At 35.7% G+C, this 23,955-nt stretch overlaps 1 protein-coding gene across 1 annotated transcript; it reads right to left on the reverse strand.

Moving 5' to 3' along the window:
• Window positions 1-6,048: 6,048 nt before the first annotated feature.
• LOC110025383 (signal recognition particle 54 kDa protein, chloroplastic) lies at window positions 6,049-23,867 on the reverse strand. Its single transcript, XM_020725837.1, is given in 16 exon segments — window positions 6,049-6,263; window positions 6,585-6,710; window positions 6,825-6,910; window positions 7,061-7,136; window positions 7,733-7,876; window positions 8,202-8,339; window positions 14,223-14,323; window positions 15,020-15,049; window positions 15,052-15,109; window positions 17,282-17,407; window positions 17,552-17,629; window positions 17,719-17,871; window positions 22,749-22,850; window positions 22,946-23,013; window positions 23,329-23,461; window positions 23,542-23,867. Coding segments are annotated over 16 exon segments (1,713 nt in total). The 5' UTR covers window positions 23,728-23,867; the 3' UTR covers window positions 6,049-6,155.
• Window positions 23,868-23,955: the final 88 nt, after the last annotated feature.

Consider the following 23,955-nt stretch of genomic DNA (forward strand, 5'->3'; position numbering starts at 1 on the left):
TATATATATATATATATATATAATATTATTATAATATAATAATTATTATTATTATTCAATCAACCTTTCTTTGTGCATTTTTGCCCGAATATGTCCTCGCAGCGAAATGGACATCGTTCTTGACTAAATTTGACGTTCCGGACGCATCGGCGCGGTCTATTTCGTCACCCGGGGCTATTTGAACGAGCTCGCTGTTGATCGAGTCAATTCGAGCCAATTTCGTGCACGACGCGACGTATAAAATTTGTGGGCACTCGTGACATCCAAAAATTGATGCCAACACTATTCTGAGTACTTTTATATATAATTAGAGATATGCCAATACATCAAAAATGTTGTATTATAAATAGGCTAATTTTGTATGTAACAAATGAAGATAACTGAGTGTGTGCTGTTAAGAATATCATGATGATAAGGTCAGAATTTTATGTTTTAATTTTGCATAAGAATTTTGTACATACAAATAAATGAAAGATACAAAAGAGACACTATAGTTCTTACATGACATAATTGGGAAGGGAAAAGAGAATCAATCTAATTTGGGTGAAATATAGACTAATTTTGTATGATCAATTTGTTTACAATGTAAATAAAATCACAAAGAAAATGAGATTATAAACTAATGTACTCAAATTTAATTTTATATAATCATGGTAGAGCTAGAAGTAGTTGAGGGATAATGATGATGGTCGAACAATGCTAGGCACAGGATGATGTGCTAGTCACATGATGATGATGTGACAATGACAATTGGGACATTGTCAAGATTGGACAAAGCTATTTAGGCTATAAAAATAAGATGGTGGTGGTCATATGACATTGGCTAGATTATGACAATCACTAGCCAAGGTGGTCACTAGTTGGTGTTACATTTTATAAATGACTATAAAATTTGTTAGATCTCTTAGCTCTTTTTAGACCCGAGCTTTGATAGCAGTGTTCTAACAAATTTAGCCAAATTTTAAACACTCAATTAGACTTCTCCCATTAATTTCGTTGATTATACACTACTCAATCAGTATTCAAGTATCTTAAGTATCTTGTAATTAAATAATGTTTAGGTAATTCGATTTTTTCTCATCGAGTAACTCTATTTGACTATTGATGTCACCAAAAAATCTATACGAGAAGACAAATCTTGATGCATATTAGCTAATATAACTTTCAGATTCATATTCATGATCATTTGAACTCTAATTTCATCAATTTTATAGCCAAATTAAATATATGAACGATATTAAACCAATAATACAAAAAATGATTCTATCTGAGCCCAAATGAGCTCATATCCAGCAGTTGAAGTATGATTAAAAACTTTGGATCATTAATTTATTAGTCAATTGATCTCCAAACTTGACATGCATATAATCAAATAGAGCATCTGGAGGAGTAAAATTCAATGAGCCCAAGATCATTCAATTTTAAGATCGTTAAGATATTTAAATGCTAAATAATTAATATATGACCAAGACAATTAACTCACTATTTGATGGAGTAGTATGACATTTTGGTTAAATTTATCAAAATGGCACCCCAAATTTTTATAAAAAGAGTTTCATTTTTAATATGAAGACAAATAAAGTCAAGTGCAAAGGTCATACACATGAAGTGAGCAGGAAGCCAATAACCATTAGAGACTTGTTCTGGTGATGTTATTATTCCCAAATGGTTGTGCCCAATCTTTGTAACTTAGTTATAACTCTTTAATCCCTTATTCCTTACATAGAGATGTTGACCTCCATATCATGTGTGATAACATGCTTATTAGAGCTGACTCTCCTCAATCATGTGATGTATGATCGTTTATTAAACTGCACCAATGCATGAGGCTCTGAAATTATGAAAGAGAGAACCATCGAAATGATTGAACAAGGTGAAAATAATAGATTGTCGGCATGATGCACGCGATTCAGACCTGAGTCATCTCAACCGTTGTAGAACTTATTCTAGTGACTCAATATTGCAAAACAAATTGTGCATGTATTTTTGGAGCATTTTGATTACCTAAAGAGGGATCTCTTAAAATTGAAAAGATAGAGCACAATAGAAACGACACATTTAAAATACAACACCATGCAATTCTAGGTGATAAAATTTATCACACTCCTAACCACTGTCGGGTCTACAGCACATTTTCAGAAGCGAAAGGTATAAAGTTTAAGGTTTGTCTCAAAATATTGGCACGTATATTTACGATAATTGATACGTACTCAAAAATTATTCTAATTATGCACGAATTTTAGAATATTTTAAATAATAAACGTCTCAGATTCAAATTCAAGATAATTCAAGGCCATGGTTTCGACAAAGCTTATAATAATTAAAATGGTTGTCTTGATAAAGCAAGCTCAATGAAGCCAAAGTGGGTTTGATCCGAGTCTAATCAAGATGTTTAAGCGCAATTGGAGGCTTTGGATAAGCAATTAAATTGTCAAATGGATTCCAAATCTGACAAACTTATATTCAAATCGAGTGTCTCGTCGTGTCAAATCCAACGAGCTTAAGAGCAATCAACTATGATATAATTAAGGCACTCAAATACCGTAGATCATTGTTCAATCAAAAGAATCACTTTGAGTCACCTGATGGAGTGATATGCATTCATAAAATATTTACTAATGATGTAACTTACAAAATCTATAAATAGAACCCCACTCCCTTCATGAAGAGGGCTTTGGGACTAGGGACCTAGATTTGAACTTGGGAGGAGAAGGTTGAAAGGAGATCCAAGCTCTTGAGGATTTCCGAGCTCCATCCTTGTCAGACCACTGTTGTCGAGCTTCAGCGTCGTCAATCACCGCAGCAGAGCTCCAACATCGTCGATTGCCACTGTCAAGCTACAACACTGCCGAACCGCCGCCATCGAGCTCCACAACCGCAAGACCGTCTCCGTCGAGCAACCTCCATCGATCTCTGCCACTGCCATACCACCTTCGACAAGCTCTGCCACCGCCAAACAGCCTCCTTCAAGCTCCACCACTATTGAATCGCTTCTATCGAGCTCCACCACTGTCGAACCGCCATCATTGAGCTCTACCGCCGTCGAGCAACCCGACCGTCATCGCCACTACCGCTGGATCACCGTTGTATCCAGCCACTGCCACCATTAAATCACCACCGTCGTTGTCGTCGGATTGACAACGTCAGGATGCTGCCACTTTCCTTAAGTATTACACCACTCCATTGGCAAAAGTCCTGTTGCCTGTGTAACATTGCTCCTGGCCAGTTAAGGGGGGGCAAAGTTTTGCAGCCAATATTGACATAGTTAATTTACTTAAAATCGACCAAGTCTTATGAATTTTTTCCCTTAACCCATGATGTCTTTTCTGTCAATTTCATTTATCATGTGTGTGTTAGATCTTCGTACGACACTATGATAATAATATATCTCTACTGCCATGAATTTACTAGCACGCAACAATGCAACAATAATATATTTGTGCAAGTAGTAATTAAATTATATAAAGCCAATCCAAACAAGCAAATCCAAAGTACCTGCATGTGTTCTATGGTTTATCTTAAATACTTGAGCTTATACATCTGAGAATGTTGTGCGGGTCATAAAAATAGGATTAATGTTAACCAACTCCATTCTGAAATACATGTAAAGCTTTTAAGAAATTAACTCAAACTAACAAGTTAAAATAGTGTTGTCCCTTGTCTTAATTCACTAAACTTAAGCATATGAGTGTTGTGTGGGTTCAAATATGCTTCTGCTTAAATATAACCTTCTCCAAAATATGGGCAAAGCTTTTTAAAAATCAACTCAAATCAAAATACTCAAACTCAAACAACGAGAATGCTTTGCTGGTTAAATATTGTTAATCTCAAAATTAATCAACCCCAAATGCTATGTAGGCATTTTAAAAGTGTGCTAATACTTTGCACGTTATAGAATCTATAGTTTCAAAAATGAGATTTGAAAAGTTAAATTAGACATGTCGTATGAGTGGGTTGCCTTGCCTATAGAGCGAGATCATATCCCACTTTAGCCAACTGATCCTCCTCCCCATACGGACCGGAGTAGATAAGATTGAGCCCCCCACTAACTTGAGTTGATATGACTAGCCCCTTCTTAAACGCTCAAGCAACTGAACTTAATTATGTTATAAAATAAGAATTTTAATCAATTCGCCAATAATAGACGTGTTGAAAGTGAATCTCAATCAGATGGGTTAAATTATAAAAATTTAAAAAATATTGAAATGAAAAATAATATTATCAAATGCTTAAATAAAAAAACTTAACTATCATTCGCAACTTTTTGTCGAGGGTGACAGACTTAAGATTAACTCAAGCTCACAAAAAGCAATATCAAATCATATATATTATTGAATTCACAGTCAAAGTAATTTGTCATTAAGGGCGTGGTCAGAGTTCTCTATCTATATAGTTTGACCAATATGCTCTATAAAAGAAGTGATTACGATCATAGCCTTTTGATCGGACGATTTGATGTCAAATGACAACATTATATCACAATCACAATTATAAGTCGTATGCCATCAATAATTTTTTCATTATGTTTTGAATTATAAAATATATCTGATAGGACACGACACTCTGTAAACTAAAGTCAACTTAAATTTGTTCCTGTAGACAAACATATATCCCAATTCGAAAAAATTTTATTGGATTAAGCAACTCATGATTGTTGACAATAATCCTTCTATTAGATTGGGTCGGCTACTTCTATGACTTGATCAACCAGAGATCAAGACAACCCAAGAAGACGGAACTATGAGATCCTAATTGGGATCATCATCATTCCTCACCTTATATGCTCTTTTGAAAATAGTGATAATTTAATTCTTTAAAATTTAAATTTGCTGCCACTATATGTACAGTGTGAATATGAGATTGCGCCTATGATAAACATAGAACACATCAAAAAATGCTTAGTAAAATGAGGACAAGGTGCTTACCCTCAACTTTTTTTTTATTTGCATAGTCATGTTTCTATTGAGCTTGTCTTATCCCATCATCCTTAATCACACGAGTTTTTTTCTTTTTTACAACAGATGCTGAAGACAGTCATAAACGATGGGAAGTAGCTGTGTCTGTGTCAAACTGGGAGAACTAAAGCACAGAATCATTATTAATGCTGGTTTGCAGGCTCAGTCATATCTGTTTGTGTCAGCTTGTCTGATTCAGTGCTGTAAAAATTACTTTTTGTTTTATCTGTATTAATTTCTGCAGTAGAGTTATGTTATTTTATTCATTTATTTATCTATTTATTATTATTCTTATTACTGTTACAGAGTATACTGTAGCTTTGGACTCGAATGCGACTACCATTCCTCAACTTTTATCCAGAAACAATTTTTATTTGGTGAAACGCAATGAAAACAATCTATGAAGGTTTTTTTAGTGATGATAAATTGGATGTTTACATTTACTGAAAAATATTTTATTTTGTAAAAATTTAAAATAAAAAAAAAATTGTAACTTTTGTTACTCGTCAATGGTTGCCTAGTAGCATCAATTTCTTTTAAATTTTGACATGACGGTCTCTATTATGCCGCCTCTAAGGGTTATGTGAAGTAGGGGTGACATCTCAACTCAATCCGAACCCAACTTAAAAAATTCACATTAGATTTGACCCAAATAATTTTTAGGTCATTTGGTTAAGAATCTAAACCCCTTTATTTTTTTGAGTTAGGTTCAAGTTGACCAGTCAATTGTAAACTGACTTGGAATCGACTTGTCAACCCAAATTTGACCTAAGATTGACTCTAAATTGACCGATTTTGACCCGAATAGTTGTTATTTCTTATGTTATACGAGTTATATGGATCGAGTTTGGGTTGACGGGTTGAAGACAGGTCGTGTTCGAGTTTTCTTTCTAGCCCGTTTAATATTCAGGTCGAGTTTGGATCAAACAATTTTAGGTCAAGTTAATTTCAAATCAGGCCCAGACCCGACCCTACGAACCCAATTAGCAAGAGAAAAGAAAAAAGTCAAAAAAAAAAAAAGATAAAACTGAGTTGAATGAGCAGCTTTCATACGAGAGTTTTGCATCAACATATCAGAGACGAAGAGGCATCATTCCAAGAAAATCCATTTTCTTAATTAAAAACTCATGAGTATTAATTTCCAGACAAACAAATATTATTGTAATGTTCCGGTAAAAAAATATAATATATAATTTACCCTCATGTCTTGCTCCCAAAACCCCTAGGGCTCGGTCTTGTAGAAATTGAATCTGCAAACTGCCTCCGAGATTCTGATCTCCTCTTCCTCCTAGCAGTACCAGCAGGCGCCTAATAACAATAAAAAAAGGAAGATTTACATATATATCACTCAATTTTTTTGTATTTGCCACTTCTCCTGTGCATGAAAAGGTGCATTTCACTTTTTTTTAAGTTAAAATAACGATATTTTTGATGTAATATGGGAGACTTAGGTGGCATAAAAGTATAAATGTAATAATTAAAGTTTTGGTCTTAGATATGTAAACACATAAACTGGGTGGTATGTATGTAAATCTCTCAATATTTTCACAGTTCCCTCATTGAGAATTTTCAAAGCAATAATAAGTGTAGGTGGCTGTCACAGATGCTATGGAACTCTCTGAATCTTACCTTCTGCTCAACTTTGAGTGAATCCTCCAGATCCTTCAATGCCGGAATTGATCCTGCTTCCATAACCCCCAGCAAGTTCTTCATTCGAACTCTCATTTGGAAAAGCTGAGCGACAAGTTGGCTCACCTGAATCAATCATGACAAGCAGCTCACTTTTAGTTGAGATTGAAAAGGAGCAAGTTTGATTATATAACTAAACAGCAAAAATAATGGGCTAGCCACAGCGCTTATAAAACAAACCTGCTGCTCTGTTTTCCCAGATTCAGCAGCAATTCTCTTCCTCCTAGCTGGTGATTCAGCTAATAACTCCGGCTTTTCCCTTTCCTCTGCAGCAAGAAAATAAATATGACGATGTCTGTAATAGAATCTATGCAAGATAAGTCAAATAATAATATAGAGGCTGCTGAACATAGGAGATGGATAAAAGGTTCATTCTGGGGAAAAAAAATTCAGTATGCAAGAAGAGAAAACAATACCAGGTGTCATTGCAGTTATCATAGATTCCATAACTTGTACATTTTTCTCTGCTTCACGAATTTGAGCTGGAGTTACCTTACAAACCAAAAAGAGAGTTAAATACAAGTTGCGTGATCTCACATTTAAAAATTCCATATATTATTGAAATTATTAATTTTCTGTAATGGACTAAATAAAAATCCATCCTGAAATATTTTACTAATGGAGATTATGGAACAAAATCAATTCCAAATCAAATTATATGAAGGGATCTAGTGAAAATTTAGTTTCAAGAAGCTTGTAGGCCGTACTCAGCCGCTACCTTAGAACCTACGGAGCCTGTCATTAAGCTTGAACTCTTTGGTGGGTTTTATGCATGCATGATCCCGCATATCAACATTCAAATTACAAACACACAATGTAAAATTTTACGCCTCAAGCATTAAACAAGCGAACCAAAATTCAGATATGCAAATAAATTAATTAATATATGGACTAAAAGGCAGTTCAGTGAATGCATGGAATCAAAATCTAAGCAGGGAGAAGTAGCTCTAGTTTTCTAGCAGGTAAAGAGATTTATTATAAACAAAAAGAAATCATTTTTAACAATTATAAAGTTTCTATCTCAGCTTCCTCGTGCTATAATACAATTATACAATTATAAGGGTAAATAAAAAGTTCAGAAATAGTACCTTGCCCATGCCTGGTATCATTCCAAGCACGCGGCTCACAGAACCCATCTTTGCGACAGCACGTGTCTGCTTTAGAAAGTCATTGAAGTCAAATTTTGCACTCATGATCTTCTTCTGCAGTTCCTCTGCATCTTCCTGCCGCATCTGTTTTGGCAATATAATTATTTAGGAACACAGTTAAATGCAAAAGAAAAAAAAATATTTACAAACGTGGTACTCAATTCCGATCTATTTACATATCTAATACCTGAACTGTAATTTTTACATACAAGCGACCATACCTATGGATGAAAATGTGTATTTCACTTTCTAAAGTTTAAATGGACATGTTTTTTATGTGATATGAAAGATTTGGTTGGTATAAATGTAAAGTGCATAGTTGAGGTGTTCGATATGTAAATACATAGGAATTGGGTGGAATGTATGCAAATGCCGCAAAGAAAAATGCAGAGAAAAGAAATACACTCACAACTTCTTGTGCCTTCTCCACAAATGATAGCACATCACCCATTCCTAAGATACGTCCGGCCATTCTATCTGGGTAGAAAGGCTCTAGATCCTCCAGCCGCTCCCCTCGACCTACAAGCTTAATTGGCTTTCCAGAAACCTGATAAATACATCAGATAAAACAAATATTTTGAAAAAAATGAATTACAACTTTTTTCAGGATGAAAAAGTTATCAACTTGCCAGCTAAAGCTTGTATGGTAACAGGATAAAAACCCAAAGTATTATGCTATAAGAAAATTAAAACATAAGTGGTTGGCTGCATGACATTCTCTCATATTTATAACATAAGCTTTTGTTGAGAAATTAGGGCGAAGAAAAATAGGAATAGACACAAATCCAGAAGAACACAGAGATTTAAAGAAGTTCAACAAAAATGTCAACGTCCTCGACAGCAAAGCGGCTGCTTTTCACTAATCCAGAAAAGAGTACAGAATACAGAATATAGGATAAGACCTAGGGTTACATACATGCATATTTCTAACCCTAGAAAGAGCAGAAAAAGAAACATTAAGTATAATATGTAATTACCAAATTACTCATGTACGACACTCCCAACCCACATAAGGAAACTCTAAGAAACTTCCCTGATTTGGACAGAATATTTTGCTCTGCTCCAGAATCTGTCCCTTTATAGTATATAAGTCACATCTAACAAATCTCCACATTGACGAATATCCATCCCCTTAGGAGAAATACAACATGAAGTTTCTTACATATCATAAGTGGGTTGGGTCACCATGTTTCTCTAGCAACTGCAAACATTCAACAAGTCTAAGCAATGCAAGAACACGCTGATAGTAACTGGCTTGGTCAACATATCAGCCGCATTTTCATCAGTATGAACCTTCTGCAACAGTACTCACCAGAAGCAATCAATACTCTGATCTTGTGATATCTGACATCAATGTGTTTGGTTCTCGCATGGTACATCTAGTTCTTAGCCAGATAAATAGCACTATGGCTATCACAATGCAACTGAACTCCACATTGCTCAACGCATAGTTCATTTACTAGCTCAGCAAGTCATAAGGCTTCTTTTGCAGCTTCAGCTACTGTCATATACTCTGCTTCAGTTGTAGATAATGTCACAATAGACTGAATTGTTGATTTCCAACATATAGACCCTCCACCAAGAGTAAACACATACCCAGTTGTAGACTTTCTGCCATCCAAATCACCTGCATAATCTGAATCGTACCCTACAACTGAAGAATCATTTTGCTGACTGCCAAAAATGATTTCATGTCCTACAGTACCTTTCAGATACTTGAAAATCCACCTGACTGTTTCTCAATATTGCCTTCCAAGTTTAGCTATGTATTTGCAGACTTAATTAACAGCATGAGACAAATCAGGACGAGTACATACCATTGCATACATCAAACAGCCAACTGCACTGACATATGAAACCTTTGTCATGTCTTTGATTTCTGTGTCTGTCTTAGGACACTGTCCTGAAGAAAGCTTAAAATGATTTGACAAGAGTGCTTACAGGCTTTGTTTTGCTCATCTCAAACCTATCCAGCACTTTCTCAACATAGCCTCGTTGAGATAGACATAATCGTCTTGAGCTTCTATCTCGATGATTTTCATTCCAAGAACCTTATTCGTAGTACCCAAGTCTATGTCAAATTCCTGACTCAATAAAGCTTTCAAACCACGGATATCATTTATATTTTTTGCAGCAATCAGTATATCGTCAACATACATTAACAAAAAAATAATAGAACGATCATCAAGCCTCTTCACATAAACACAACAATCATATTCACATCGCTTGTAGCCAATTTGTATCATGTAAGAGTCAAATCGATTGTACCATTGTCTTGGAGACTGTTTCAACCCATACAGCGATTTCTTTAACCTGCAAACCAGATGCTCCTTTTCATGTTGAGTGAACCCTTCTGGCTGCTCTATGTAAATCTGTTCACCCAGATCACCATGCAAAAAAGCTGTTTTAACATACATCTGCTCCAAATACAAATCCCAAATGGCTACTAATGCAAGCATTGCCCTGACTGAAGTATGTCTGACCATAGGAGAAAAGATTTCATCATAATCTATCCCCTTCTACTATGAAAATCCATTTGCTACCAGTCAAGCCTTGAATTTTTCCCATTCTTTTTCTGATACTGTTGGTTTCCTTTTATACACCCACTTGCACTCAATAGTCTTCTTTCCCTCAGAAAGCTGAACTAACTTCCATGTGCGATTTTTCTGTAAAGACTTCATCTCCTCAATCATTGCACCCAGTCATTTCTCTTTCTTCTGACTAGTGATAGCTCCTTCAAAAGTGGTTGGATCATCGCTGCTGATAAGAAGTGCACAAGAGAACAAGTCTTTATAACTCAATCTGCTATGAGATCTTATATTTTTGTGTCTCTATCTGTCTCTGGCTATATTATAATTTTGCGGATCGTCTGCAATGGAATCATCAGGTATTCGATTTGAACCTTCAACTCTCTCAGTTGCCACCGAATGTTGTTCTAAATCCATCTGCACCGCATCTGAACTGGAACTTTTCCCAACACCTTGTCTTGATTTTGCTGCAACATTGACTGTTCATAAAAAACTGCATCTCTGTTGATCACCATCTTTATAATTGGATCCTAAAACTTGTATCATTTCACACCTTTCTTGTAGCCCAGAAAGATGTACTTGGATTTTGCATCAAGTTTTGATCTTTCATCTCCAGGTACATGTACATAAGCAAGACAACCAAAAATCCGTAAATAATCGAAATTAACTGGATTACCTGTTCATACCTCTTCTGCGACCTTGCCACCCTACGATGCCCGAGGTGATCTATTGATGAGATAACATGTCATATTCACATATTCTGCCCAGAAACTCTTAGAAAGCTCTGCATTCAGTCTCAAGCATCTTATCCTTTCAGTTAAGAACTTGTTTATCCTTTCTGCCACACAATTTTGTTGTGGTGTCTTGCGCACTCAAAAATGTCTCAGAATCTCATGCTCCTCACAGAACTTCTGAAACTGTGAATCTGTGTACTACATGTTATTATCGGATTTCAAATACTTGATCTTTCTGTCAGTTTGGTTCTCCACCTCAGCTTTCCACGGCTTGAATTTAGAGAATACTTCAAATTTTTGTTTCAAAAAATAAACCCAAATTTTCCTGAAGAAAACATTAATAAAGGTGACAAAATACTGAGATCCTTTCAATGATAATTCCCTGGTAGGGTCTCATACATCATAATACACATAATCAAAAATCCCTTCAGTTTTATGTTTTCCAGTCATAAAACTAATTCTAGTCTGTTTTTCAAGAACACAGAACTTACAAAGATCGAGCTTGCAGCTTTTAACTCCATGCCACAGATTTCTTTCATGCAATTTTGTCATCCCACGTTCACTAAGATGACCCAGACGCATATGTCATAGCTTTGTGCTATCATCATCTGACTCCACAGAATGAACTTCATCTACAACTGTACTCCCTAACAGTTTGTAGATTTTACCTGCAGTTAACTTTCTTTTCATCACGGTCAGTGCACCCTTAACAATTCTGATGGTTTTCCTATCCTCATCTGTCTTAGAAATAAAACTATTTCTATATAAAATGCCCGAGGAAATCAAATTCTTCTTCATTTCTAAAATATGTCTGGTATCACATAATGTTCTAACTGTGTCATCATACATCTTAATTCTGACATCTTCAATACCAACAATATTGCAGCATACATCATCACCTAGATAAACTGAGCCAGAATTAATTGACTTGTACGAAGTGAACCACTCTCTGTTAAGTATTATGTGATAAGAGCATCCTGAATCAAGAATTCATGTATCCGTGACCTGAGTTGATGAAAATGATAGCATTCTTCATCACTGCAATCTGAATTGTCACTCTGCACTACATTTACAGACTTAGATGATTCATCACATTTCTCCTCAATCTGCTTCTTGAGCTTTGGACAATCTCTCTTCATATGACCTGACTCATTGCAATTGTAGCAATAAATTGTCTTTTTACCTTTTGACTTGGATCTGGAATTTCACCTTCTAGAACACTCATCTTTCTTCCTTCCACGATCCTGCTTACCCTTAACATATAAATTGTCGTCATGAGAGCTTTTCTCTGCATTATGCTTCCGTTGGTTGTGAATCAACAATGCTGCAGTGATTTCATCAACTTTGATGGTTTTTTCGTCATATGTAAGAGTAGTCATCAGGCGTTCATAGGAAGAATGCAGTGAACACAACAAAATCATTGCTCGGCTTTCATCCTCAATAGTCACATCAAGCTGTGATAAATCTGTGATTATTTGATTAAAATCATTAACATGTTGTGCTAGATCAGAACCTTCTTGAATTTTCAGCCCATACAGCTTTTGCTTCCGATACAATTTATTCGTTAGAGATTTAGTCATAAACTGAGTTTTCAATTTGTTTTCAATTTCTTTCATACCTCCCCCTGGAGATTTCATATTCATCACGTGATACATAACCTCATCTGTCAGACATAGGCGTATAGTAGTTGCAGCTCGTTGTTACAATTCTTCTAAATCTTCATCCTCCATGGCATCTGGTTTCCTTGCCCGCAAAGCATTCAGAATTTCCTGTTGCGCTAATAGATCTTTTACCCTTGTTTGCCACAACCCAAAATTTATGGTTCCATCAAGCGTCGTCACCTCGAACTTTGCACCAGAACTTTGCACCCAAAAATTTCTTCAAGATCTTTCGCATGTTTTCTGCTATCGCGTCACCGAAATAGCATCGTGTGCACCACGAAATATCTCAGCCAAGAAATACAATCGAAGGAATATTTTGCCGCCTCCAGTAAAGGAAACCAATCTTCCACTTCAGGAAAACAATATCCTGCCTCCAGGAACCAACAAGGAAACAAATCGAAAAACCAATCTCTCGCCTCCAGGAAACATAATCAACTCAAATCAAAAAATTTCTTCCAAATTTTCTTCTTCGCAGCCTTCGGCAAAGGAAATTCAGAAGCTTCTGAAATCACCTCCCAGCAAGGAAATCAATCTGACCTTTCCGCAATTCCTCCTCCCGCAATCAGAAATCAATCGGACCCTTCCAATTTCTTCCTTATCGGAACCAGCAGAAAAAATTATTTCCCCAACGGAAGGAAATCTAAGAGAATATTCCTCCAATAGAAATCCAAGATTCTCCTTCTGATTCCCTTCCAATTTTGTTTCTTCTCCGCCGCTTTAGGCCGTGCTGGTCACCAAGTCGCGCAATTGAGCTCGCCTGTCACAGGAAAGCTCGTCGGACTCTTGGACGCAACGCGCTGCTGAAAGCCCTTCCTGCTAAAAACCGCGAACCCTTGCCTTCGCCAAATTCATCGAAGCAACCGCACCGAACTCCTTATCCAAACTCTTCTTTGTTCCGCCGAACTCCTCTGCACAGAATCCAAACTGCCACCTAAATCTTTTTCTTCCCTGCCCTCGAACCAGGCTCTGATATCACTTATAAATAAATTAGGGCGAAGAAAAATAGGAATAGACACAAATCAAGAAGAACACAGAGATTTAACGAGGTTCGGCAAAGATGTATACGTCCTCGGGAGCAGAGCGGCGGCTTTTTACTAATCCAGAAAAGAGTATAGAATACAGAATATGGGATAAGACCTAGGGTTACAATCATGCATATTTATAATCTTCGAAAGAGCAGAAAAAGAAACCTTGAATATAATATATAATTACCAAAGTACCTATGTACCGCACCCCCAACCCACATAAGAAAATTCCCCTAATTTGGATAGAATCTTACGCTCCGCTCCAGCATCTGTCCGTTATAAGGTATATGAGTCATACCTAACAGTTTTTATACTTTTAACATGTTTAAAAGGCCAAATATGAAATAGGATTCTAAGATTATTGCTTTACTTAGTGCAGCATCTGATAGTGGCAAAGGTCTCCATAGTTTGAACAAAGAAACATGCTTATGTCTGAGTTGGTGCGCACGAGCAAATGTTGAGCTAAGGAAGAAAATAAATACCTCTCTAACACTTAAAGCTGCACCACCTCTTGAATCACCATCTAGCTTTGTCAATATTGCACCAGTTATTCCAATTTCAATGTTGAATGTTGTCACCAAAGCTGAAAGTAGAAGAGTTACCAGTGGATGCAGTAAGAGAATAATTATGCATGGATATAAAAAATTTGAGAATATGCGAACACTAGCATATAATTCAATCAATGCCATAGAATTTCAAGTAGAGCTGTCAATACGGCTCGTTGTTCGAGAACAACTCGTGTTCGGCTCCTTCGTTAAGCTTAACGAGCCGAATATGAACAAATTTTTAAGCTCGAAATATAAACGAGCCGAACAAGAAAAAATATTTGTTCGCTCGCGTTCGGCTCGAATTGGCTCTAAAATAAAAAAAATAAATTAATAAATAAATAAAAATATTAATATACTCGATGTTTATTGGTGTTATTCCACGATGACACCAAGCCTATTTCAAGCCGAACACGAACAGTCAAATGTTATTCAAACCGAAGACGAACACATTATTCACAAGTCATTTCGAACAAAAGCCAAATTGGAAGGAGCCGAACATGATCCGAGGCTCAGCTCGTTCAAGCTCAGCTCGTTCACAACCCTAATTTCAAGTATAATCAAACGTGTGAAGCAGCAAACATCATTTGCAGAACAAAACTCAAATTACAGCTTGAAGGGAAAACACCCTGTTACTATAATTGTCAGAATTTCACAGGTTTAAAATGCAAAAATATAGCATAAAAAAATGACGGACTGTTAGCGCCTAGTGAGTTGGGTAGCAATAGCAATACCTGCAGCTTCTTGGCCCGTCATTGCATCCACTCAGCAGGATCCGTTGCCTGCTTCATTTGCTTCAACTCATCCATCATTGCTTTATCTATCTGATGGAAGAAACAATTTCAATTTCAGCTCATTCGATATAAGGGAACATGATATGATAGTATTTAGCGGCAAAATATGAGCATTGTTAAAATCTATTAGAATGAATAGTAAGATTAATACGAATATAAGTTCACAGCAGAAAAAGAAGAAAGCACAATTGTCTATAGCAAAGTAGAATTCAATCAAAGGACTTCGCCAAGCCGCGGCTTACCTAATTCTCCATTCAAATCTATATTTTCCTTCAAAATCTTCCACCGTTATAGCTGATTCCTGCCACATTAATCTCTTCAAGAGCTTAAGGGACTTTTCCTTCACTGGCATCATAGAAGGTGATCCCAGCAGGATGAAACAGGCAAGTGAAGTGTCGGAGAATGTGGGTTTTAAAAGCACTCAGAAGAGAAGGAGAGATGTTGCCCTTTGATGGTGTAGCCCGAATAAAATAGGTACAAGCTGGGGCATGGCCTAGTAGGGAAGGGTGTTGAGGCTCCATGGTATGCTTCCAAGCCTTTGTTTTTATAGAAATGAAAATTTTAGTAAAAACTTATCTCCTTCATTCATGAGTTGGGCTTCTATGAAGCCTTATAATCCCTTTTATAAATAACCCCTAGACTTCTTCTATATTCCCTATTTACAATTAGACCACTCAAAATAAGATACAAATCTCAACACTCCCCCTCAAGATAGGCAAAAGACATCCACTAAGCCCATCTTCTCACATAATCTAGACAAATCTAATGAACTAAGTCCTTTAGTAAGGCAGTCAACCATCGTCTAGGAGGAAGTTTCAGTCTCCCGACTATATTCTGAGATGAGTAGAGTAGATAAGGTTAGGATATGAGGAGAGTTGATGTACAAACAGTTGTCTAAGTTGGGGTATGTCCCTGCTGAAGCTGCGAACGACGGCTTTGTAAAATTTTCCTTTCCAACTAAGTAGTCTTTAACGGATGAACTTTCTTCCATGTCAAATGGTTGTAATAGGACGAAAAAGGAGTAAATATTTGTTTTTGTTAATATATTCAGATATGCATGTTTAATTTTTGGTTCATCAACATGTGTGTTGGATTTGACTCTTTTCTCGTGCTTTGATGTGACAAAAAGACCTTACTGCCCTTGCATCGCTTCGACTTCCGTCATGCGCTATAAGTTGGTGCATCAGTCAATACGCTCCTTACATCGTCCTCCTCCTCTGCGTGACCACCTCTTCTTCTCATCGTCACTCATGGCTCCCAAGTACTGATCATAACTCTTCAGCATCGTGTAGGTTGTTTCAGAGGGGAAAATAGCAACTTTGTAGAATAAATTTGTCTTTGGGCTTCGATCGGCTTCGAAAGGCGAAAAATCAGCAGGCTGTTATTTTGTAGTGAGATGAGATCTATCTTCAACGGTTACGGTGTTATCCATAAGCAGGTGACACCGAATTTTGTTGCGATAAACAAGACTTTCTTCATCTTCCTCCGGATGGCATAAATACCATGGTCCATCAAACTCTTCTCTGAAATTGACAAACATGCCTAATCTGTTTGGTTAATCGACAAACAAAAAATTAAGAAAAACCTCAACAACCACATAGCAATAATTTATTTCTTATGTGCTCTTCATATGACGCCTACATTAAGGTTATCTGCCTCAGTTTCTGGTTTTAAACAGTATAATTATATCCAATAGTTGGACTCGAACACCATATTCCAATTCCTTCCAAATCAATAGCATAAGTTACTAAAGGAGATTGGATTGGGGATCATTGCTTAGGGGCATTTAAATAAAGCCCACGCCATTCTTATGCATTCATATATCTAGCACATAAACTTTAATATTTATATTCTAAACAATCAAATTTTTAATATCACATCAAAACAACTTTACAAACTTTTTAAAAAGTCAAATGCATCTTCTTATGCAAATTTTTATAGTAGCAAAATGTTATAAATGTAAATATCAAAATTTAAGTGTTAGACATGTAAATTTATAAGAATTGTGTTGAACGCATGTACATTTACCTATTGTTTATTTCTACCCGCTTGATGGTTTAATGTTATTAAGCCAACCGAAATACCTCAAAATTATCAAACAACTTTTGACAAACAACCCCCCACAAAAGTTCCTATTTAATTTGAAAAGATACTAAAATAGAAAAGAAAAGCCCAAGCTACACTTAGTAACTCGAATACAACCTGCAATCTTCCAGCAGTGTCTACTATGACCACATCAATCCTCCTTTTTCTTGCTTCTTCCAATCCATTTTTAGCTATTTGTGATGGTCTCGCTTCAGTCCCTTCTTTGTAAACAGGTACGCCAACCTGTCAATCAAGGATGAAATTAAAATATACACACTTAAAAAATCAAAAAATTATATCAACTTCAACCTTACATGCTAATTTAGCATAAAAAGCAGTTAAGCCTTGATTTAAATATTTTAAGCAGTCAACGTGTAGAAACCATACCTGGTCACCCAGGATAACAAGTTGATCAATGGCTGCAGGCCTATAAACATCTGCAGCAACCATCATACAACTTTTACCCTGAAATCTGCCTCATATCACTTAGCATAAGTGTAAAAGAATAATCATCAAAAAGGAAGAAAACAGAGAATGGAAGCACTGAACCGCACCAGCTTCTTAAGGTAGAAGGCGAGCTTCGCACAAACAGAAGTCTTTCCTACGCCTTGTAATCCTGCAAGTAAAATCACAGTTGTACCAGATTTGGAAAATACCAGATCAGAAACTTCTCCACCCATAAGTTTAACAAGCTCGTCATGCACAATCTGTAATGCCAAAGGACAATCACTTTAGTAAATTCTACAAATCTAATCTAAAAGTTTAGATTAAAAGTAAATAAATAAATAAATAAACTTATTTTCTGTCCAATCTCCATGTTGGACCCAACGGAATTCTGCAGTGAACTGGGAAGATGGTGATCTTGATCATGGGTGTCAGACAATAATTTTATCTTTAGATGAATATTATGCTCATTTATTTAAATAAAGGAATAGCAAGAAAGAGTGTTCCCCTCTAACATGATATTGAATCAGGGTTCCCCCGATCTCCTAAATTACAACCGTGCCACACACCACTGTTGTCTACACCCACTCTCCTCCTGTGAGCCTTGGCTACAAGTGCCCCAACCTATTGCCCAATTGCATGCTCTAGTCTCACGCCACTAATGTTGGATTTTTACTTCATGTGTCCCATGCACAAATCACTACTCACACATTGACCAAGCTCGTTTTCTGCTCATCCCACATGTCACTCTCTGATGCCAGCTCATGACCCCCTCCCCAAGCTCTTCTTTCTTCATTATTGAAGTCATCCTAGTTCCATGATTACTTAAAACCCGACATTTTTTCTGTCCATCACTACTGAATGTACAAATCCATGGACTCCAGAACTCCGTTAATTGATATAAAGTCATTATCTTTCAAACTCAATAATACCAAACATCTCCTATGATCTCTAGCTTTCATTTTCGTGTAGTACATGAAGAGAAAGGCAATCATCTTTATCCTCGAACTCCTAAATCAAGGGCACTACCTAACACATCAAATAGCAATGTTCTGACTATCTTGTTCTCATATGGATGCTCGATACCATTAAACATATTATTTTATCAACTATCATGCTTTAAAAGATAGTCATCGCGATATTAGACTTTATCCATCCCACCTCTCTTCAGAGCAACTTCTTTTGTATACATACTCTCTATTATGACTTATTCTCCTTTCAACAAGGTGAAAAATCTATTTAGTAATACTAAAATACCTTGAAAGAAAAATGAGATGAACTTCTTCAATATTGCATCTTTACCAGAAAACAAAATGAGAAGTTTCTCATTGCTAAATGCCTCTCCAAGCTTCATCCATTCCTACAATCTATTCAAGGCCACTTGATGATGGACTTTATTGTCTTGGAAGTCTTCATTGCCCTCTCTCTCAAACTCTCCCATCACTAAGTTACCTGCTTTACCTTCTTTTGATCATGATCATACTCATATTAACCTTGAACTAAGATGTGATCATAGTCATTATGAATGCATTGTTCGTGATGGGGACCACAATCACAGTAACAACACTTCTCCGCCTAGTTAGCACTATAAAATAGCAAATCACTCGTCTAAACATTGTTGGGAAAACTTTGGCTATCATCTAGCAGCATGAAATTTATCAAATATTAATAGTGTTTCAATTAATTTCATTGGTACTCCTTCAAATTTAATTATCATTTCTCAAGAAGAATAGGCAATTTTTCTACCACAGTATCACCTGACCATTTCAACCTCGGAAGTTGTATCGTCCAATGGATTTATTGCAACTAAGCATTCTGGATCATCTTAGGAGTTAGAATTTAGTGCTTATATTCATATGAGGATGGTCCAACAATTATTTTCACCACTTACTATGACATCCCCCCTGCCTCCCCTCGCCACCCATTGAAATCAAACAATATTTTGATGTCCCATAATTTCTTATAAGCATTTTGTCTCTAAATTATCAAAAGAAAATCGAATAATGGAAAAGTAGAAGCTAGAAATATTTATTACGTAAATTATGCTTCTTCCATTACCTTATCCTCCTCTATTTAGCACTCTCACCGAAGTCACCCTTCACCTCACCAACTTTGGATTTTCACTTATGTATTATCCTTTTTACTAAGTATCATTGAATTCCATTGCCTGCTATTCCACTTTGTATAGTAATACACCTTTCAGTTTATTACAGTAAGTCATTTGGGGACAAAGTCTTTTGTCTGCTAGAGTTTTTATTATTTATTTCTTTCATTGATTACTATATTATGGTTACTTTGATTTCTTGTTAAAATAGCAATTAAATTTTTTCTCCATATTCAACCATTCTATTGGGAAGTTAAAGTTCAATTTTTGTTCAAATTAAAATCCTTCACACTGAGAGTGCTCTTAAATATTAATCAATCTCATTTTCACTCCTACAACCCTTAGAATGATAATTATTCATCAATTAATATGTCCAATATAAGCCAAAAAAATAAAATGATTGGACGTAAATACTAACATCTATTTATGTAACAAACACCTGAATATCTCACATATATCCTATATGACATTTTTGGAGAGATATCGCTCTCATTCTTTGATACTTAACTGATCATGTATCCAAGTGTCCCAAGTGGTGGTAATCCTTTCTAAATTCATTACCAACAAAAATATCATTTTCGTCTTACTACTAGAATCTTCAACAGTGTTTATTTTGTCAACTCTCATTGCCTGAGGTAAAATACTCTCATCTCGTGCCTTTAGAATTATTTTTCTTCGACATTCTCGTACTCGGAGAGATTATTAGTGTTACAATACATCTATATGACAACTCCATGTCTTTGTCAATTCTACTTTCATGAAGCATCCCTTTCTCTTTCACTTCGTCTACAATGCTCCCTTAACTATTCCCCATAACATTTATTGCCATGATGTTTTCTCCTTCTCCCATAAAATTTAATAATTACAGGCTTCACTTGCGTCTCACTGAAGCTTTTGCCCCATCTTTTGTCTACTACAACTAAGCATCCACTTAAAACTAAGTCCCGATATCTACATTTTCATATTTTTGTACATAAAGGTAAGCGCTAATGTATTAGCTTCTCACTACCCACATTTATATCCATTGAACATTCATCATTTCATCATATTGATTTGCACTATCTTTGTCATATATCTTTATTCTCAACTCATATCTAGAACCCACATTTGATCTTTAGATGGAAACATACAAAGCAAATTGACATTGGGGCATTCATTGAAAGCTAAATCTAGCATTTGCTAACACTTCTTGGGAATAAATAAATTTCATGCCATTAGATCTTCACTATTAAGTTCGACCCAATAGCTCTACTGTCTACAAGGCACAATTAGTGACAAAAGGACACACAGAGGTCCATGAAATAGAATATTTTCACACTTTCTTACCTTATGCATGGTTAAATTATAATTATCTTATTCTCTAACTAGAGTCATTAATCAAGAATGGGTTAGGCATTAAATGGATAATAACATGCTTTTCTATATAGGGACCTCACCAAAGATATTTACATGGAGCAAGCTCCTAGGCATATTGCTAGATGAAGACCAAAATATGCACGATTCAAAAACTTAAATATGGGTTGAAACAAAGTCCTCATGGATGGTTAAACAAAAATTCCACGGTTCAAGCTAATGATGAAGTATGAAGTAGTACTGCAGATTATTCTATTTTTATTCAACTCTTCTTCTCTGGCATTAATTTTTGTTAGGTTCATTGATGATATGATTCTCACTAAAAAAAAATTTCAGGCATTGTTGAAAAAGAATAGGTTCTGTAGGATATGTCTATAACCAAAGATTCAGGCCCCTTAGAATACTTAGTGTTAATATTACATATAATAAAACATATGCTTCTCGTAATGAAAATATGTTATAGACCTTCTAAAGTAAATTGATCTTATTGAAGCAAATTGACTAAAGAGAGATATTCTACAAATAGTTGATAATGGAAAAATCTTTAAAAATGTCTCATACTATAAGCATCTAGTTGGAAAGCTTAATTATGTATCACTAAACCTAATATATCATATGTAAAATTTGAAGAAGGAACATTAGTACATTGCCAATGAATGTGAAATATGTAAGGAAATCTATTGGAAAAGAACTAATCCATTGAGAAAAAAAATATCAGCTAAGGATTTAAAGTTTAACAGATGTTGATCATGTCAGATCCATTGAGAATAGTAAATCCATTTTTTATACTTAATCTTTATTGGTGAGAATTTTGTAACATGGAAGAGAAAAAATAAAGAGTTATGACCAGAACCAATTTTAAAAAAATAATAATATAAGGTCGTCGATCACACTATATGTCAAATGATTTGGATAAAAATTCACCTCAAAGAGTTTGATTTTACTTTATATCAAGCCCATAATTCAAAACTGTGATAATAAAACCACTATCTACAATGCTAGCAACCCACTTATTCGTAAAAGATCTAAACATGTCACAGTTGAATGTTTTATCAAAGAAAAGATCATCGATCTTCAGATTACCAATGGAGAAAAATTGGTTGGTATATTTACTAAGACTCTAAGATTTCTCCATTTTTCAAACATAAGTGATACGCTGGATCTACTTGATATACAGGTCTAGTTTAAGGACTATTTGCATCAATAAAAGGACAAGTTATGAGAGAGATTTATATTTGGCAAGTACTAAGTAGTGTAAGATTATTTAATTATAATGTATAACATTGCATTCATTTTTTCATGTATAATAGATGGGTAATCTAGTGAGCTTTCCCCTCCAACACTATCAACATATCCATCCTAAGTGTGTGTGTGTGTGTGTGTGTGTGAGTGTGTGTATATATATATATATAGATAACTGAAGCACTTTTTCATTTTAACAGATCAAACTTAACTAGAGAAGTTATATCATCATTTATGTTCTTATTCTCTTATATAAAATATGCAAATTTATATAAATTGGGCAGTGATTAATGATGACACATGATAGGAAGAAAGTTAAAATCATCAAGCTAATAATGGATGAGACAATAAATCATAGCAAGTAATTTGTCGATACAAATTTGATTTCACAAGTCATCACATATATATTTGTCAAGGGAATCCCAAATAATTTTATCCAACCTTTACCAACTGCTGATCTGGCCTCACCCCTCGAATTAAACCAACACCTACAGCTTGATCACTAACCAACTGTACAAACCTCCGCACAACTGGCAAGCTTACCTGCACAAAACAGAAGGCTTCACTCTTGAGAGCTAAATCAAGAGTTACACTAAAAGAAGACAAAGGAAAACTCTAAAAAGGTGAAGCTAACATACATCAGCCTCTAAAAGAGCCCTTCTAATGTCGCGCATTGGTTCAGCTATGTTCTCCTTTGTCAGTACTTCTGTATAGTTAATCAGCACATAAATGTTCAGATAATCCAACAAGAAAAAGTAAAAAGAACAATTATTGTTCAAAAAACAGATTACAAATCAAATTGCTTAGCCAAAAACAAAAAGGTTCATGCCATTTAAAACTAACATCACTTTCACTTACACAATTTCTTCTTTTTGCAATTGTAATACAGCTAAAGCGTCATCTTCTTTCATTTTTCAGTGTAAACAACAGTAAGGCCAATCATAGATGAAATACAGAAGTAATTTAGTAAAGAAATGCCTATAAATGTAGTAATTTAACAAAGTAGAGAGAAGAGAAATGCCTTCTCCCTTAAGTTTACTCCATGCTGCTTCAAGGCCACTTGTCAACTGACCGAACATCTCAGCCCTAACAATGAAGCTTCTATTTCTGACGGCACTACGACTCTTCGAAGTGACACAACTCCATAGTTCTCTCTGAAAAGAAAATTAAATTTCTCCCAATCAGACACGAAGAAAAAAAGAACGATTTACTGGGATGCGCGAAGCTATCTTACTGCGAATGCATTATTCTGAGAAGAAGCAAGGGAGAAGCTTCTGCCAATCCCCAAAGAAGTTAAATTTGCGGAAACAATTGGCCTTCGCACCCTTCTTGGCCAAAAGAAGGCAGCGTGAGAGTAGAAGGATGGCGGCGAGGAGGAGAGATGGCGGGAAGAAACAGGCGTAAAACCCAGGGTCTCCATGACCGAATGACAGCAGAAGAGGGATGCGGGGATAAGACCCAAACTGTAAACAGTGAGCAAATATAGGATTTGCTCGGTAAACCAATCGAAAAAAGTTTCAAGATAACATTTTGCACAGAGAACCAATGCCCGAGGGGTTTAATTTTTGGGGCATTTACATACATGCCACACAATTCTTATTTATATTATGTCTTTTTATATGTAAATTTATGGCATCAAGGTGATATG

Source organism: Phalaenopsis equestris, unplaced genomic scaffold (assembly GCF_001263595.1).
Source record: "Phalaenopsis equestris unplaced genomic scaffold, ASM126359v1 Scaffold000297, whole genome shotgun sequence".
Classification (NCBI taxonomy): domain Eukaryota; kingdom Viridiplantae; phylum Streptophyta; class Magnoliopsida; order Asparagales; family Orchidaceae; genus Phalaenopsis; species Phalaenopsis equestris.